The sequence below is a fragment of the Girardinichthys multiradiatus genome, chromosome 18 (genome assembly GCF_021462225.1).
Source record: "Girardinichthys multiradiatus isolate DD_20200921_A chromosome 18, DD_fGirMul_XY1, whole genome shotgun sequence".
NCBI classification, from domain to species: Eukaryota; Metazoa; Chordata; class Actinopteri; order Cyprinodontiformes; family Goodeidae; genus Girardinichthys; species Girardinichthys multiradiatus.
Window position 1 is genome coordinate 48958529 of NC_061810.1, and position 19565 is coordinate 48978093.

General features: G+C 40.6%; 1 protein-coding gene across 3 annotated transcripts in view; it reads right to left on the reverse strand.

Annotated features, from left to right (window-relative positions):
• Positions 1 to 6579: 6579 nt before the first annotated feature.
• Positions 6580 to 19565, reverse strand: part of si:ch211-137a8.4 (spore wall protein 2) — a 52269-nt gene continuing 39283 nt past the window's right edge. For 2 of the 3 annotated variants that reach the window (XM_047391745.1, XM_047391746.1), the window contains exons 3-4: positions 15920 to 16417; positions 6580 to 7631 (exon numbers count right to left, since the gene is read on the reverse strand). In XM_047391745.1, the coding sequence (XP_047247701.1) occupies positions 7609 to 7631; positions 15920 to 16417 (521 nt within the window). In that variant the 3' untranslated portion in view covers positions 6580 to 7608. Of the gene's footprint in view, positions 7632 to 7939; positions 7988 to 15919; positions 16418 to 19565 lie in introns of all 3 variants that reach the window. The other variant, XM_047391747.1, reaches the window with a different exon arrangement.

Sequence of the window (19565 nt, forward strand, 5' to 3'; positions counted from 1 at the left end):
AGACCAAGAGTCACCTCTGCTGCGGACAATAAGTTCATCCGAGTCACCAGCCTCAGAAATCGCAGGTTAACAGCAGTTCAGATTAGAGAACAGGTCAATGCCACACAGAGTTCTAGCAGCAGACACATCTCTAGAACAACTGTTAAGAGGAGACTGTGTGAATCAGGCCTTCATGGTAAAATAGCTGCTAGGAAACCACTGCTGAGGACAGGCAACAAGCAGAAGAGACTTGTTTGGGCTAAAGAACACAAGGAATGGACATTAGACCAGTGGAAATCTGTGCTTTGGTCTGATGAGTCCAAGTTTGAGATCTTTGGTTCCAACCACCGTGTTTTTGTGCGGCGCAGAAGAGGTGAACAGATGGACTCTACATGCCTGGTTCCCACCGTGAAGCATGGAGGGGGAGGTGTGTTGGTGTGGGGGTGCTTTGCTGGTGACACTGTTGGGGATTTATTCAAAATTGAAGGCATACTGAACCAGCATGGCTACCACAGCATCTTGCAGCGGCATGCTATTCCATCCGGTTTGCGTTCAGTTGGACCATCATTTATTTTTCAACAGGACAATGACCCCAAACACACCTCCAGGCTGTGTAAGGGCTGTTTGACCAAGAAGGAGAGTGATGGGGTGCTTCGCTAGATGACCTGGCCTCCACAGTCACCGGACCTGAACCCAATCGAGATGGTTTGGGGTGAGCTGGACCGCAGAGTGAAGGCAAAAGGGCCAACAAGTGCTAAGCATCTCTGGGAACTCCTTCAAGACTGTTGGAAAACCATTTCAGGTGACTACCTCTTGAAGCTCATCAACAGAATACCAAGAGTGTGCAGAGCAGTAATCAAAGCAAAAGGTGGCTACTTTGAAGAACCTAGAATATAAGACATATTTTCAGTTGTTTCACACTTTTTTGTTCAGTATATAATTCCACATGTGTTAATTCATAGTTTTGATGCCTTCAGTGTGAAGCTACAATATTCAGTCATAAAAATAAAGAAAACTCTTTGAATGAGAAGGTGTGTCCAAACCTTTGGTCTGTACTGTATAAAAAAGAACCTCCTGAGACATGCTAATTTGGTTATTTTTCCTTATACAGTCTATGATTTGTTTTGTTCCTAATAACACTCATAATCAACAAACACTGTGAGTCGACACAATTGGACAAAACGTTAAGAGAAATGAAAGTCTTGTTCAGAGTTTTATGTAGATGGGAGCGAGCATTTTTCTGCACATATGCAGCTCATTGCCAGTTGTGACTCCGTGCTGTGAGAATCGATCGGCAGCCTGTTGCTGCGCGCGTTCCTGAGCATGGCAAAAGATTCAGCTTACCTTAAATGCTCTAAATCTTGTGACAAAAGTGTTCATTTGGCCACACTGCAAACTCCTGTATACAAACTGATTGACAATTCTGGTTGGGGTGGCCAATCAGATTCCAGGGGTGGCTGGGGTGGCTACCCCGCGTAATCCCACATGCCTGTCGGCTAAGCCTCAGCAGAGTGTCCTCTTCCCTGCTTTCTCTTGGCAGGAGAGGCTGCTGAGGCTCTCCAGGCCGTAACGTCTTAAGGATCCGATAGTCGGTAACCATTCTGAGCTTGGGGAAGCTGAGGCCTTGGGCTTGGCCCTGAACATAAGCGAGGTCAATAGGTCGCCTTCAGTCACAGAACAGTTCTCGAGCATTCAGAGAGACTCACCAGACGATGCACCCGTCCTGGGTTTCATTCCCAACCCTTGAGACTTTTGCTGCATGTCTTGCCTGTTCTCTCTCTGTCCATTTCCTGTCTGGTAACTGTCAATAAAGGCCATTTGTGCCATAAAAAAGAAAATGGACAGAAAGACGGCGGAGCAAGTGGCGGATGACTTGGAACAATATTCAAGAAGGGATGAACTGGTTTTAACTGGTCCTTCAACATGACAGCGATCCTACTCTGGAGTTACAGCAACAAAAAATCCACAGAGGAGGAGCTGCTGATGGTGAACTTTCTTCACAGTAAGAACAGAAATATCTGTCTGGACAAATGGAACAAAACCCACAATTATAAGATTTAAATATAGAAATCATTTGTCAATTTACGAAATGTACAATTTACACAGACAAAATAAGAGGTGTCGGAGTTCTGAAAGGTAAAATTACCAGGAAAATGACAACTACTGTTGATAATGTGATAGAAATTATAAATAAAAAACATAACAATGTCTCATTCAGGCGTGTATATCCATCACCAGGCTGTAGACTAGAAGCATTAACGAGAAAATGTTGGAATTACTTCAAAGAAACAGCACACAATGTTTCTCTGTGCAGATTTTAACTCTGATTTAGGAAACTTGAGCGAACTGAATATAATCAATAATTTAATTACTTCAATAAATAGTTTAACCGACAAGAGTTACATTACCGACTGCAGCTCTTATTGATAATATTCTCACCAATGTAATGGATGGAAAAAGTGGGATCTTAATAAGAGATTGAGCAGTTTAGCAGCGTATAGAAACCATGAAGGTAACAGAGGAAACTACTGCAGGGAAGATCATTATGAACAGATCTGAGAACAGCTTGGAGGCACCGAAAAGTGACTTCAAATAACTTCATTATGGTACATAGTGTGTACATGATGTGAATAAGACATATGATTATTTATGACGATACTGCTAAATTTATATGACGAAAACTACAGACAATCATATTTTACTAAGAAAAATGCAACAGATAAACCATGGATGAAAGAAGACTGTACGAATAAAAGCTAATTATACAGATGTTTTCTAAAAACAAAGAAATATAAAAATACTTAGGTGTGGATCTGTACTACAGTACCTCACTAAACAAAACATAGAGATAATATGAAAGCTCATTTAGGAATAACAAACTGTAATAAATAAAAGTAAAAGGAAAACATGTCTTCCAAATTATTTTGTTAAAGAAACCTTGAAATTTCAGATGGAAAGAAAATAGTTGAGAAATTGAATTCCTTTTGTGGACCTCCTGATAGTAAAGAATTACAATAGTCCAGCCTTGAAGTAACAAATGTATGAACTATTTTTTCAGCGTCACCCCTGGACAGGATATTTCTAGTTCAGGCAATATTCCAGAGCTGAAAGGAAATCCTAGAAACCCTTTTAATAGGGGATTTAAATGACATGTCCTAGTCAAAGAGGTCAATTTAATGCCATCCAGGTTAAGTGATTGACTAAGCAGTTTCTTTTTTAAAGACTCCGGTCCAAAGACGACAACTTCTGTCTTGTCTGAATTTAGAAGCAGAAAATATAAAGTCATCCAAGTTTTTATGTCTTCAAGACATGCTTGTAGTCTATCTAACTGGTTGGGTTCATCAGGATTTATGGATAAGTAAAGCTGAGTATCATCAGCGTAGCAGTGAAAATTTATCCTATGCTGCCTGATAATTTGACCTATTGGAAGCATATATATAGTAAAGAGAATTGACCCAAGTACTGAACCCTGTGGTACTCCACAATTAACCCTGGAGTTTAAAGATGATTTATCATTTACATGAACAAACTGGAATCTGTCAAACAGATAAGATTTAAACCAGCCTAGCGCTGTTCCCCTGATCCCTACAGCATATTCCAGCCTTTCTAAGAGAATATTATGATCAACTGGATCAATGCAGCACTGAGATCTAACAGAACCAGAACAGACACAAGTCCATTATCTGAGGCCATAAGAATATCATTAGTGACTTTCAGCAGAGCTGTTTCAGTGCTATGATGAGCTCTGAAACCTGACTGAAACTCTTCAAACAGGTCATTGCTGTATAAATGTTCACACATTTGATTAGCAACTATTTTCTCAAGAATTTTAGATAAGAATGGAAGATTGGATATAGGTCTGTAATTTGTGAAATCTTGATCGAGTGAAGGTTTTTTAAGTGAAGGTTTAATTACAGCTACCTTAAAAGCCTCTGGTTCTGATCCGTTTACTACGGATAGATTAATCATATCTAAAATGGGGCTGGTAATCAGAGGGAACACTTCCTTAAATAAATTGATTGGGATTGGGTCTAACATACAAGTTGAAGGTTTAGATGAAGCTAATATTTTGATAACTCTGGAAGCTCAGTTGGATCGGAACATTATATTCCACCCATGCAGCTCATCTTCCACCTGAACCCTCATCTGACCCAAACCAACATGTCCTCTACCTGCTGCTCCACCCAGAAACCCTGAAACCACCAGAAGCAACACGATAATCACCCCACATCATCCATTAACACATCTTTACACAACGGAGCATCACTTTTCCAGTCGGAGTGTTCAGCAGCATTACGGCTGTAATAACATAATCCCAGAGATTTGCCCTGACAGGAAGACAGTATGCTGTAGATTTCAGCTGACAGTCAGGAATTATCATCACCACACACTTTACAGACGTCTGCAATAATTGCTGTCTAGTTTCTTAATGTTCAGACCGGGAACTCTCTGAGCTTCATCTTTGTGTAAAAACACGACATGAGATTCAGACTGTTTGGTTAATTCTTTCCAATCATTATTTGTACAGAAATATCTGAGCTGGAATGTCTGATGATAATAAAATGCAGAATGAAAAGCAGGTTTTATCCTCATCTCTGAGGACCATGCTGTCTCTGAGATTTCCTGACATGTCTGACCGTCTCTCTGCTTCGTTTTAAAGGTTTCAGCCTATTGAGCTCAGACTGAGCAGGTTCCTGCTTTGTCTCCAGGACTCAGGATGACGGGACGCTCCCCCTGCTGGGCTGAGAGATGAGGATCCTTCACAAACACATTTATCACCACAGCTTTTCATGGATGTAAGCTGCTGTTTGAGGGTTTTATTGTCAGGATAAATGGTGCTGGGAAAACATCATTTGCCTTCTTATACATTTCCTCTTTCAGGCAACAATAACATGAATAAAGACATAACAATGTATTCAAGTTAGGATTTAATTCATTAGGGAAAATATTCCCCAAACCAACCGAACTCTATATTAAAAACTTATTACACCTCTAGTTAAATAATACATTAACTGTGATTAACCACATTTTTCCTACAACTGAGTTTCATTTTAATAACCACACCCAGTCCCGATTACTCACAGAACTGTATTATCAGGGAATCTCTTAAAGAGGACCTGTCTGACAACATTAAGTTGGCTGAAAGATCTCAAAAAGCAGCATATTATATACTGACAAAAAAGATTCTGCAAAGCAAACATAGACACCACATAATATGTAGTCTATTCAACTTCTGGAGAAAATCAAATCAAATCTGATATTTCCATCACCGCCACATGGGTTTATTGAAAACATTGTTGCTGACTGGCGTCTACTGTTTTTGGATTAAAACAACTTAGCTGTGGTTTCTTAATGACTTTACCCTCTTTAAACCTTTGATGCTGCATTAAGCAACACATGTCACCAGACATATTGCATGCATTCATGCTACTGAAATGGGCCCCTGTGTCACATTATATTTATACTAAAAGTTCTCAAACCTTCTGACGACATTAGAAAGTTAAGTATTCATTAAAAAGAGGGCTTCAGTAATATTCATTTGGAAGTTAATATGAAAGGTGTCAATAATGGTGTCATTGGTGAAAAATAATGATTTCTTCATGTGGGATTTCTTTTCTCCATGAAAGATAAATAAATTAATAAACAAAGATTTGATTATTCTGCAGGTTTCAGCATGACTTTATGCTGATGCAATAAAAAATGGGGTGCTAACACACAAGATGGCGCCTTTAAAGACAAGGAGAACATTTTCAAACAAACCATTTTGTAACTCTGAACAGAATGAAAATATAATCAGTTTTTTAAACCATGTAAAGCTGCTGTAATAAGTCCCTCAATTGCAAATATGAATTTGTGACATGATGTCATTGGTTTCATTTCATTCTTAATAGCTGCAGTTTCCTACAAGTGAGACCAGCCGACAGAAATCCATTAGTTTATGAGCTACAGTTTCAATAACACTTGAGTGGAAGTTGTAGATGAATTTCTGAGCCGTCATAAATCCATCATAATCCATGGGGGCAGATTGTTGATCATAATATAATCAGGCATCATGTATTCGTGAGCAGCACCAGCTTAAAGGATTGTTCCTCATGTTTGTCTAAAATAAATCTGCTGAACCTTTTCGGCCTGAAATCCTTTAGAGGACTGAAGGCTCATTTTTCATTCTTTCATTTGTATAAAAAAGGGCAAAACTAATCCATATCCGGTGTTTTTCACATAAAAAGCAAAATAAATAAATAAATCAGAAAAGTTGGAAAGAAATAAATAAAACCTCAATATGCAGTGTGAGAAAAGGTCCAAATATGAGGTCAGAGGCCTCGGTTTTTAATCATGTGTGTGAGGAGCGTAACACTGGGGGTGTGAAGCCTCTTCAGCTGGCATATGGACGTCCGGTCCAACTACCTACAACCCATAATACACACAGATCTTCTTTAATACAAAGAAATCTCGTATTACTCCGTCCATTACGTAAACGGATAAGATTATCAATACGCAGATTAATGGTCGACCAATCGGATTCCAGCCCCGCCCCCAGGAAAACACACCCATGCTGAATCATTCAGACGAAAATAGAAAGAAAGCCACAGTGACTTGCAGTTTAGTCGTTAGATTTTAGTCTTTATTGTTCTATCTTTTTCTTGACAATTTGCTAGCGGACATGTGAAAACTTGGACCAACAAAACATCATCATCATCTTCATTATTATTATTATTATTATTATTAAGATTATTATTATTATTGTTGTTGTTTTTAATCTTTTTTAATTACAGCATATTGTCAGACTGCAGTAACTGTGAGAAGATGGTGTTTTAAAAAACAAAGAGAATCAGAAACCAAACAGAAAAACAACAAAAAAGAACATTTTGACTTTAGTAATCGATGCTGTTTTTCTTTTCTTTTTTATCCCATGTACACAATATAACAGTCTAAAAACATTAAACACACAGAGCTGAAGACGTTGCAGTGTTGTTGTGGGGGTGGCAGTCTTCAGGGCAGTTTAGCAACATGGTCCTGCTGGCAAATATCTACTGGGACGGATGGCAAACTGGGGCTGAGGGAGGGGGACTACAAACCAAAATGGCTGTCAATATAAAACTAAGTCTTTTTTTCTTCTTCTTTTGTGTTTTTTTCTTTATATTTAAATCACCGATCAGAGGTCGACGGTGAGCAGAGGTTAACTAACAGGAGGGAGGGGGGGGGGGGCTAAAGGAGAGGAACGTCTCAATTTGCATTTTTTACATTTCTGCATTTTCTTTTCTCTCGTAGACAATATAAAATCTCACAGACAAGCAAAGAAAACTTAAAAAAAACACTGGATGCAAATGTTTTGTCTGCATGAATCGGATGAAGGGATGAGGGGATGGGATGGGGGGTGAATTATTGCTTTCTGAGGAAGTTTTTTTTAACTGCTCATAAACATGAATTGCATCCCTCTCATTCGCTCCAACTGTCTTTTTCTCACCATGGTGATCTGTTTAAATTTGATTACTCCAATTATTCGGGAGAAAGGAGGGATGACAGGAGAGAGGAGTAGGAGGAGAAGGAGGACGGAGGAGGAGTTGGGGGTGGGGCTCAAAGCTCCTTGCTCAGCGAATCCCGGGCAGTTTTAATCCTCTTTGTTTGGCTTCACACGTTTCCCGCCTTTTTGTCTGGCAAATGATAACAAAAGAGATTGAAAAAATGTATTAAAAATAGAATAATAATAAAAGCAGTCATACAGAAAAGGTTAGATGTGTGTTTAGTGGTTTAGTACAGATGCTGGTCACTAGTGTTGAGTTAGTTATTTTAGTGTTAAAGGATGCACACAAAGGAAACAACTGAAAGAAAAAAACAACATTGTTGTCACATTATGAAGGATCATCGTCACATTATAACCAACATGAAGACCACAGTCAGTGTTTGTTCTGTATCTGTTGACCTTGTTGACTCAGTTAACCTGAAGAAATAAAAGGTTTACCCTGAAATCTGATGAGGAAGTGAGGCTCTGTCGCTGTTTAGCTCCTGACTGAAGAGATGACAGAGAAAAAGAAGGCTGGTTCATCTGATTTGTGGAAGAGCCTTAGTGACACACAATTTTGACCAATAATTCATTGATGGATTGACCATGTTGTAGTTTCCTCTTTATCTGAAAACACAGATATGCTGAGCTAATGCTATCTGGTGAAACTTTCATTTTATTTACTATTTATTGATGGATTTATCTATACCCCGTCTCCCTTTCCAATAAACCCTGAGTAACTCTATAAGCTATGACTAATTAAAGGTAAATAGCCTGCTCTTTATCATGTCCAAGGACTCCAAAGTGCTTTACACTACCGTCAGTCAACCACCCATTCACACACTGACAGTGGTAAGCTACACTATCCTGGGGCAGACTGACAGAGGTGGGGCTGCCATACAATCAGCTCCACTGGGCCCTCTGACCTCCATCAGCAGGCAAGGCGGGCAAGTGTCATGCAAAAGAGAACAACAAGAACACAAGATGACAGACGGAGTGAGGATTTGAACCAGCAACCCACCAGTTAGAGGACGAACCCCTACCACCTGAACTACTGTTGCCACAGTAACCCCTACCTGTAAGATTTTTACAAGACTTCATTAAGGCCATAGCTACTTGGATTTTTAATTACTTTTCATTGTTGAACTCATCATCTGTTGATCTCTCTTAATTTTTTTCTCTTCACTAAAAACACAGAGTGATCGACCTGAGCTTAAAGCCAAGTTTATACAGTGCCTTGCGAAAGTATTCGGCCTCCTTGAACTGGTCAACCTCTTGCCACATTTCAGGCTTCAAACATAAAAATATAAAATTCTAATTTTTTGTGAAGAATCAACAACAAGTGGGACACAATCGTGAAGTGGAATGAAATTTATTGGATGTGTCAAACTTTTTTAACAAATAAAAAACTGAAAAGTGGGGCGTGCAATATTATTCAGCCCCTTTACTTTCAGTGCAGCAAACTCACTCCAGAAGTTCAGTGAGGATCTCTGAATGATCCAATGTTGTCCCAAATGACTGATGATGATAAATAAAATCCACCTGTGTGTAATCAAGTCTCCGTATAAATGCACCTGCTCTGTGATAGTCTCAGGGTTCTGTTCAAAGCACAGAGAGCATCATGGAGACCAAGGAACACACCAGGCAGGTCCGAGATACTGTTGTGGAGAAGTTTAAAGCCGGATTTGGCTACAAAAAATGTCCCAAGCTTTAAACATCCCAAGGAGCACTGTGCAAGCAATCATATTGAAATGGAAGGAGTATCAGACCACTGCAAATCTACCAAGACCCGGCCGTCCCTCTAAACTTTCATCTCAAACAAGGAGAAGACTGATCAGAGATGCAGCCAAGAGGCCCATGATCACTCTGGATGAACTGCAGAGATCTACAGCTGAGGTGGGAGAGTCTGTCCATAGGACAACAATCAGTTGTACACTGCACAAATCTGGCCTTTATGGAAGAGTGGCAAGAAGAAAGCCATTTCTCAAAGATATCCATAAAAAGTCTTGTTTAAAGTTTGCCACAAGCCACCTGGGAGACACACCAAACATGTGGAAGAAGGTGCTCTGGTCAGATGAAACCAAAATCCAACTGTTTGGCCACAATGCAAAACGATATGTTTGGCGTAAAAGCAACACAGCTCATCACCCTGAACACACCATCCGCACTGTCAAACATGGTGGTGGCAGCATCATGGTTTGGGCCTGCTTTTCATCAGCAGGGACAGAGAAGATGGATGGGGCCAAATACAGGACCATTCTGGAAGAAAACCTGTTGGAGTCTGCAAGAGACCTGAGACTGGGACGGAGATTTATCTTCCAACAAGACAATGATCCAAAACATAAAGCCAAATCTATAATGGAATGGTTCACAAATAAACATATCCAGGTGTTGAAATGGCCAAGTCAAAGTCCAGACCTGAATCCAATTGAGAATCTGTGGAAAGAGCTGAAGACTGCTGTTCACGAACGCTCTCCATCCAACCTCACTGAGCTCAAGCTGTTTTTCAAGCAAAAATGGGCAAGAATTTCAGTCTCTCGATGTGAAAACTGATAGAGACAAACCCCAAGAGACTTGCAGCTGTAATTGCAGCAAAGGGTGGCGCTACAAAGTATTAACGCAAGGGGGCCGAATAATATTGCACGCCCCACTTTTCAGTTTTTTATTTGTTAAACAAGTTTGACACATCCAATAAATTTCATTCCACTTCACGATTGTGTCCCACTTGTTGATTCTTCACAAAAAGTTTGAATTTTATATTTTTATGTTTGAAGCCTGAAATGTGACAAGAGGTTGAAAAGTTCAAAGGGGCCGAGTACTTTCGCAAGGCACTATAAATGACACATTGAACAGGGCACGCGCACCAGCAGTGACGCAATCGCGTCGTCCCCGTGCCCTACCTTTGCAAGAAACAGAATCATGTTGATAAGAAGAATCTTTTCGATGCATGCAGCCATTTTTGATGTGTTACGTCAAACATTTCCTCACTCTTTTTACTACATTTCCACTGGGTACGCAGCATACTGCCTCCTGTGTTTTCAGAGATAACTGCACCAACGTGGCGCTGATGGTGTAAGCATTAAGCGTGCGACCATATACAGAGGCTACAGTCCTCGATGCGGCTGTCTGGGTTCGAGTCCCAGACCCGGTAACATTTGTCGAATGTCTCCCCCTGTCTCTACCCCTCTTTCCTGTCTGCCGATTGTCAAAAAATAAATAAATAAAGGCCACTAGTGCCGAAAAAATATCTTTAAAACTGCACCAACGTCAGGTATAAACGCCTACATCGTTTCTTCGCCATTAGTGGCATCTTGCGCGACTATAACTGAGCCTTAAGGTAGCTACAGGGGTTGGACAATGAAACTGAAACACCTGTCATTTTAGTGTGGGAGGTTTCATGGCTAAATTGGACCAGCCTGGTAGCCAGTCTTCATTGATTGCTCATTGCACCAGTAAGAGCAGAGTGTGAAGGTTCAATTAGCAGGGTAAGAGCACAGTTTTGCTCAAAATATTGAAATGCACACAACATTATGGGTGACATACCAGAGTTCAAGAGAGGACAAATTGTTGGTGCACAACTTGCTGGCGCATCTGTGACCAAGACAGCAAGTCTTTGTGATGTATCAAGAGCCACGGTATCCAGGGTAATGTCAGCATACCACCAAGAAGGACGAACTACATCCAACAGGATTAACTGTGGACGCAAGAGGAAGCTGTCTGAAAGGGATGTTCGGGTGCTAACCCGGATTGTATCCAAAAAACATAAAACCACAGCTGCCCAAATCACGGCAGAATTAAATGAGCACCTCAACTCTCCTGTTTCCACCAGAACTGTCCGTCGGGAGCTCCACAGGGTCAATATACACGGCCGGGCTGCTATAGCCAAACCTTTGGTGACTCATGCCAATGCCAAACGTTGGTTTCAATGGTGCAAGGAGCGCAAATCTTGGGCTGTGGACAATGTGAAACATGTATTGTTCTCTGATGAGTCCACCTTTACTGTTTTCCCCACATCCAGGAGAGTTACGGTGTGGAGAGGCCCCAAAGAAGCGTACCAGTGATGGTTTTGGGCTGCCATATAATGGCATTCCCTTGGCCCAATACTTGTGATAGATGGGCGCGTCACTGCCAAGGACTACCGTACTATTCTGGAGGACCATGTGCATCCCATGGTTCAAACATTGTATCCTGAAGGCGGTGCCGTGTATCAGGATGACAATGCACCAATACACACAGCAAGACTGGTGAAAGATTGGTTTGATGAACATGAAAGTGAAGTTGAACATCTTTCATGGCCTGCACAGTCACCAGATCTAAATATTATTGAGCCACTTTGGGGTGTTTTGGAGGAGCGAGTCAGGAAACGTTTTCCTCCACCAGTTTGACGTAGTGACCTGGCCACTATCCTGCAAGAAGAATGACTTAAAATCCCTCTGACCACTGTGCAGGACTTGTATATGTCATTCCCAAGACGAATTGACGCTGTATTGGCCGCAAAAGGAGGCCCTACACTACACTAATAAATTATTGTGGTCTAAAACCAGGTGTTTCAGTTTCATTGTCCAACCCCTGTAGCTTTTTAAAGCTAACAGCTACATGTTGAATTTAACTACCAGAAGATGTTAAACAAGACCCTGAGACGCTTTGGTTTTAAGGACAATTCATTGATCTACTCGCATCTAATGATGTCTCACTTCCCAAAACATTCTGAACTTCCCTCTATAAAACAGAGCTAACTACTACAACAACAGGTAGTTAGCTAGTTAAACCTAACAGCTATCAGCTCCTTTTAACTGCTGGAAGATTTTAAAGAAAGTTTTGTCAAAAAGGCTCTGTGACACCAAATAATGAATTCGGCTACACTGGTGTCTCCTGAAAGATCTTTTCTCCCTATTAGAGCTAACTGTAAATTACAACTAGTTAGCTATTTACAGCTAATGGCTACCTGCACCTGGAAGATCTAGAAGGAAGATGAAATTGAGCAAAAGTCTGCAGTTGTGCTTTTATTTGTCTTAGATGTCAGTAAATTGAAACTGTTTTGAGGTCACGTTTTTGAGGTCAGGTTTGTCATGGAAGAAAGGGATGGAAGAGAACTAAACTTAACTTCTTATTACATCAACAAATCTCCTGACCTAAATCCATCTATCTACTTAGTTTACCTACTTAGAATATCCTGAAAACTTGCCAGTATATAGACAGCAACATGGAAAAACTGTATGTAATTCTTATTTTTTTCGAACTTCATTAATTTTATTTCAGCTTTTTCAGGCTTTACGAACAGCATGTCCGATTTTAACCAAAAGAACCTGGTACTGGAATCTCGAGTGGTCTTTTTTTTTAAGGAACAATAAGCATTTATTCAGTGCGTTGGTACCTGTTGTCTCTTTCCTGTCAAAGCCAGTATATCGAAAAATAACAAAACTCCGTAATGTCCAGATTGGAATAATGCAATGTAACAAAAACAGTGCTACACCACAAATCATCGCTTAGGCAATTTTTGCAACCAAACACATCATTTAGCACCAAAGGTTACAACTTTTTTCAGTCTAAACCTGTTTTGTCTCATTCAATAAAATGCATATGGTTGGGATATCTGTGTGCTTTTCAGAGAACAGTTTCATTAACAGAACCGGAGCTTGAAAGAGGCCTCCGGTAAATTATGCTCGGCTCTCTGTGAGCATCTGCTGAACCATTTTGAGATCAAAGCAAGGCGGCCGCTGGACGCCGAGCCTCGTAGAGCAGTCTGAATGGAGAGGAGGCGGGAATGGTTAATAATGGAGGAGGTTCACAGGCACTTCACCTACTGTTGCTCAGCATCCAGCAGGTCTGAGCTTTTTTCTCAACCAGAGAATAGCTTCAAATACTGAGTGAGAAGTAGGTGGGAAGGAGTGAGTACACTCCGCAGACCACACATACAAAGAAATGTTTAATTCTAGTTTGTGTTTTCAGACTGTTTACTGGCTGCTGTCAGCACACAGCAGCAGCTTGTCCGTTATTTCTGTGTTCAAAACTTTCCAGAGCAATAAGCTTAATGTGGTAACTGCTCTGAAATCTGCTCTCACCACCTGAGTCCTGTTTGCTGCAGAGTGGTTTCATCATGAACATGCTGCTACAAAAAAGGCCTTCAGAGGGATGCTTCTTTTCCTCTCCATCTCTGGGTTGTTTTAGAAATAACTGCATTATTTCAAAGTCCATCCTGTGTTTGCTGAACAGCCTAGCTTAGCGTAGACTGGAAGCAGAGGGAAACTGCTAGCATTGCCCAGATTTAAAGACGTCTAGCCCTCTCTACTGATTCTGTCATCTGGTTACTCATCTGTGAAGTTTTATCAAGCTGTTATTAAAAAAAACAATAGTTATACTGACATTTATTCTCATTAAAGACTCGTTTTGTTAGGTGCACTACCATATATGGAGTGATGATGTATTGCCTGGACTAGCAACGCGTTACAGCTTGCTGTTGAGAACAACAATCTGGTTGTTTTGTTTCTAACCACAAGTGTTAGCTTAAAGTGACTTTTTAGGGCTAAACAAGATATTTTCGGAGTGTGAGAGATGTCAGAATTATGTTTTAACAGCTACATTACCGCAGTTGAGTTGATCACTCACAAATAAAAAAGGAACTGATTATGTGTATCAAAGTGACTTTTAGTTGCTTCCATTCACTGCTGCTGTGTTTTATCTTGCCAATTTAAAGAAGAACATATCAGTAAAAACTGGTCAGAACTGGTGTACAAACTACAACCAGGCTCTCAGTTACATTTATTCACTTCAATAAGAAGCCTTAACAGGTCTAAGATAAGCCCAGATGTACCAGGCTAGTCTATAACAATTTAGTCATGTCTTAAATTTGTATGTTCATTGCTTTACTATCTTCTTCTCTTAAACAATAAGTGTGTTTGAGCTTCTGAAACTGGTTTATTGGACATTTAGGCAATTAAAATCTAAATATTCTAGTTACATTATTAGCAACAAGCCTCTTCATCACGTGTAGCTGTATATTCAACAAGACGAGGCTTGTAATTAGGGGTTTTCTGAGCTGGCTGTTATGAGGCTTGCTTGATGGAGGCATTGGAGTTAAGTAACTTTGGTGTAAAAGCACTGGAGCTGATTACAGGGTTGAAAAGATAGATTTACCTACTTTAAGGTACATATAATGTGTTAAGTTATTGTAGTAACTGACGTTACTTCATATTATCATAGATCTTAAATTTAAATAATAGTTTTTAAAAGACTTTAATAAGTCTTGAATTAAACATACTTAAAGCTGCAGAAGCTCTACTACGTCTTCCTGAATTATTCCAGGACTTTTTAAATCCTTGGATAGGGTGCCGGTTTATTACATCTCCTAGCTACTGCCTCTCAGACAACATTTCTCCTCAGTTTCACCTCCTCACAACAAATTGGTAAAATACTTATCATATGGAAGATGAACTATCACTGCTTTCATGTTGGGTGGACATAGTGCGTTGACCCCTGAGTTCAGTGTTTCAGATGGAACATGATGACTTTATCGCAGCTTTTGGCTTGAATAAAACAATGGTGAGCTACAATAATGAACATAATTAACAAGAAAAATGTGTAATAATTATCAAATACGCCCTTTAAATGTTTAAGTTTGGAAGCAGTAACATTTGATTGTCTAAATTTCAAGAGAATAAGTCTTATTTCCCTTGTTCAGGCAATTGCCTTGATTGTTGTTCTATGAGAAAAAAGAATCCGTTTCTGTCTGTGCGCAGATTATTGAAATGTAATTGCATTTATTATTGATCAGGTTGATTTAAGCTGTTTCCTCATCTGTTTCCCTCTGCTTACAGGAAAACTGACCCAGCCAGTTCAGCATCTTTACCTTTTAGGTACTCTCTCTCTCTGTTAACATGCGAACCCTAAAAGCCTGTTTCCTAAAGAATAAACTGTGTTTTCATGCTCGTGTAACTTGACGTTTGACACGTGAAAGTGTTTTACTGTGTGCATAAATATGTGCAGAAAACTGTGTGTATATAACTATGTGTATAAAACTTGTATGTTTGTGTTGTCAGTATCTAACGTCGGCTTCATAACCGCCGTTCCAGCCGTTGTCGACACTCAGCTCCCTCTCTAATTGGTTGGTAGCTGCTGACATCACATTTTGAACAATAGCCACTGCTGCTTCTCGGAGGTCCCTCTTCCTCATCTCCTCCTCCTCCTCATCATTTTCCTCCTCCTCCCTCTCTCCCTCGTCACAGCCTCCATTTTGGGGAGACCTTTCCTCTCCTCCCCCCTCCTCCTTCTGCTCCTCCCTGCTCTCGATTAGCGCTAGCTTCGATTCAACACAGCTGCCTTTGCTTTGCTTCCTGCTGCTGTTTGTTAGTTCTGCTTCTTGTTGTTGTTTGTTGTTAGTATATCCTCCTTTGCAGCCGTTTTGAGGCTCATCAGAATTCCGGTGGGCGCACTCGAACTCACCGCTGTTTACAGCTGCCGTGGTGTTGATGATCTTGGCGTTGGCTTCATCTTTCATTCCTCCCGCTTCCTTGCTCTTCTTCACAGGGCTGCTGTCCGTCGTCTTGTCCTCGTGGTGATTCTCTGTGGCATTCTCCTCTGCCACTCCATTTGAGCAACCGGTCTCGCCGTTGGTCTCCGGAGCTTCGATCTGTGTCTGCTCTAGCTCCTTCACAGCCTCGGCTCCACTCTCCTCTGCCACCGTCTTCTCCTCGGCTGCTGCCTCCTTGTCGTTGATCTCCTCGGTCACAGTGGTAGCTTCACCGTCAGCACCACCCTCCTCTGCTGCGTCACCTCCTTCTGTAGCCTCTTCTTCCGCCTTTGCACCCTCGCCCTGGTCCACGCTGCTGGATTTGCCCTTTCGCATGATGAAGTTCTTCAGGGAAACAGCGCGGCCGAAGTGGGAACGTTTGGCCTTGGCTGATTTGGAGTCTTTGCCTTCCTCTGTGGCTGCTTCCTCACCTGCAGCAAGACATGAATCAGTGATAACATGACTCCACAAATAATTAACGTTTTAATATCCAACTTGATGGAATCTTAACCAGTCGGAACCACTGAAGAGTGTAATTCTTCGGTGTAATTAAACATGTGTTATTGCTCCCATGTTGTCCACAGTTTGCTTCTGATTGGTTGATCAGTCCCTTGTGACAACGTCTCCCTAAGAGGTTCTTACCTTGTGAGGAGTCTCAGGAGTTCGGAGAAACATTTAGGATACTTTATAAACAAGACTTGCCTGATCTGGTCAGAGGGAAGACCGATTATCCTCTTGGGATTTGGTTGCGATAAACATTTTTGTGCCTGAAAGATGTACCGTGATCCAAAGAACAGAACCATTCAACTGTCCAACCGCCAGCGCCATCAGCCTGCCTACCTAAAAGCACTGATTTAAACTGTGGTTGTGCCGAGATTTCCACATCAGCTCAAACTGAGAGACAAAGGGAGATCAGAACCGCCTGCCTGCTGAGATTCAGCTGGTTCTGATTGCGCTGGGACAGCTCGATTCGTACCAAAGTAAGGCACTCATTTCGTTCTAATGTAGCTGTTGCCTGGTGCTGGAAGTTGGATGATTCTAGCGTAGTTTTAAAGACTAAAACCATCACCCATCTCCAAATGTTCCCTTTTTGTTTAAAATCAGAAATTGAAATCATAAAAACTTTTGACTTCAGAGAGATGGACAAACTCTTCATACATTTTTGATTCTTTAGCAGCTTAATTATATATATTTCCCTTTAAATGTCTCCTTCAGTCATTAGTTTGAGATTATCATTGTTCTGTTTTCTATGTCAATAATTTAATGTTTGTTTGACTCAGTAGTTAATAGTCTGATCTTCAGAAATCTCCAGTTTCTTTTGAAATGTGACAGAGAACAAATCATCCTTCAGATGGAATATGCTGTAGGGATCAGGGGAACAGCGCTAGGCTGGTTTAAATCTTATCTGTCTGACAGATTCAAGTTTGTTCATGTAAATGATAAATCATCTTTAAACTCCAGGGTTAATTGTGGAGTACCACAGGGCTCAGTGCTTGGGCCAATTCTCTTCACTATATATATGCTTCCAATAGGTAAAATTATCAGGCAGCATAGGATAAATTGTCACTGTTACGCTGATGATACTCAGCTTTACTTATCCATAAATCCTGATGAACCCAACCAGTTAGATAGACTACAAGCATGTCTTGAAGATATAAAAACTTAGATAACTTTAAATTTTCTGCTTCTAAATTCAGACAAGACAGAAGTTGTCGTCTTTGGACCGGAGTCTTTAAAAAAAGAAACTGCTTAGTCAATCACTTAACCTGGATGGCATTAAATTGACCTCCGGTAATAAAGTAAAAAACCTTGGTGTTACTTTTGACCAGGACATGTCATTTAAATCCTATATTAAACAGGTTTCTAGGATTTCCTTCTTTCAACTCCGGAACATTACCAAAATTAGAAATATCCTATCCAGGAGTGACGCTGAAAAACTAGTTCATGCATTTGTTACTTCAAGGCTGGACTATTGTAATTCTTTACTATCAGGATGTCCACAAAATGCAGTTAAAAGCCTTCAACTGATTCAAAATGCTGCAGCAAGAGTTCTGATGAAAATTAAAAAGAGAGATAATATTTCTCCTACTTTAGCTTCCCTTCATTGGCTCCCTGTTAAATCCAGAATAGAATTTAAAATTCTCCTCCTCACATATAAAGCCCTTAATGATCTAGCTCCATCATACAGCTCAGTTATGGTTGAGGTGCAAACACACCCTCCATTTCTGCAACCTGTATGACCCCTTCTCTTTTCCAATGGTTATAATCAGTCTGACAGAGAGAGGTATCCACAATCCTTGTGGTTTTTAGTATAACAATGGGGGACCCTTTGTGAGGTGCCTTGATTATTTAACTAAATAATCTGAACTGCAACTATCTGTGTAGTTATGCTGCTATATGCTTAGGCTGCTGGAGGACATAATGACCACTTTCACCCTCTTCGCTACATTCTCACACTACTCTCCAATTCTGCATTATTTGCTGTTATTTCAGCTTTTAACTTTGTTCTCTCTTTTCACTTCCTAGAAGCTACACCTGGCCTGACTCTGTGTCTACCTGTGACACCTTTCTGGAGAGGGGCATCGTCCGAGCTTCTGCTGGCAACAACTTAATGCTCACCCTCTACTGATGATCCACATAGCCCTGTCTTTTAGTGTTTAACCCTTTCTCACTCCTAGAATTGACTGAGCTTAACTGTAACTAACTCTATGTGCTCTTTTTCAGACTCTAACCTTGAAAACTGGCTCAGAGTTTATCTGTTCTTTCTTTCTAGGTGAAACGACTAAAGGAGCTACATCCATTAACATTTACTTTTCCTTCCCATAGAAAGTACTCCTGGATCAGTGCTTCTTTGTTCTCTTTGTGTCTCTGCTCTGTTCTCTCAAACCTCCAGTCAGTCGTGGCAAATGGCCGCTCACACTGAGCCTGGTTCTGGTTCTGCTGGAGGTTTCTTCCTGTTAAAAGGGAGTTTTTCCTCTCCACTGTCGCTACATGCATGCTCAGTATGAGGGATTGCTGCAAAGTCAACACCAGTGACTCTCCACTGTCTCTACATGCTCATCCAGGAGGAGTGAATGCTGCAAGTCACTGACTGGATGCAATCTGCTGGGTTTCCTTAGACATAAAAACTTTTTATCCCATTTGAATAAATAACTGAATCTGACTGAACTGTTCAATGGTTACGATTAATTGGAATGAATGAACCTGACTATTGTGAAGAACCTTGAGACGACATGTGTTGTGAATTGGCGCTATATAAATAAACTGAATTGAACTGAATTGAATTGAACCCTCTGTTCAGATGTACTTCATCTTGCTAAAATGATTTTTTCCATTTTGCACATGACATCAATGAAGATCCACCTTAGAAAGACAATTTGGAGTCTCTTTAAAATTTGAACTCGTATACATGAATACATTTCCAGATTCTCCAGATGTTGACTTACGGCAGCAAAGTACACCCTCTGTTATTTAAGATTTTATGTATTAGTACGTAATAAACACCAGGTCTTTACCAGGATCTAAAATGATTTTAGTCTAGTGGAGGAATGTTGGACCAATAAGAACCACACCACTTTC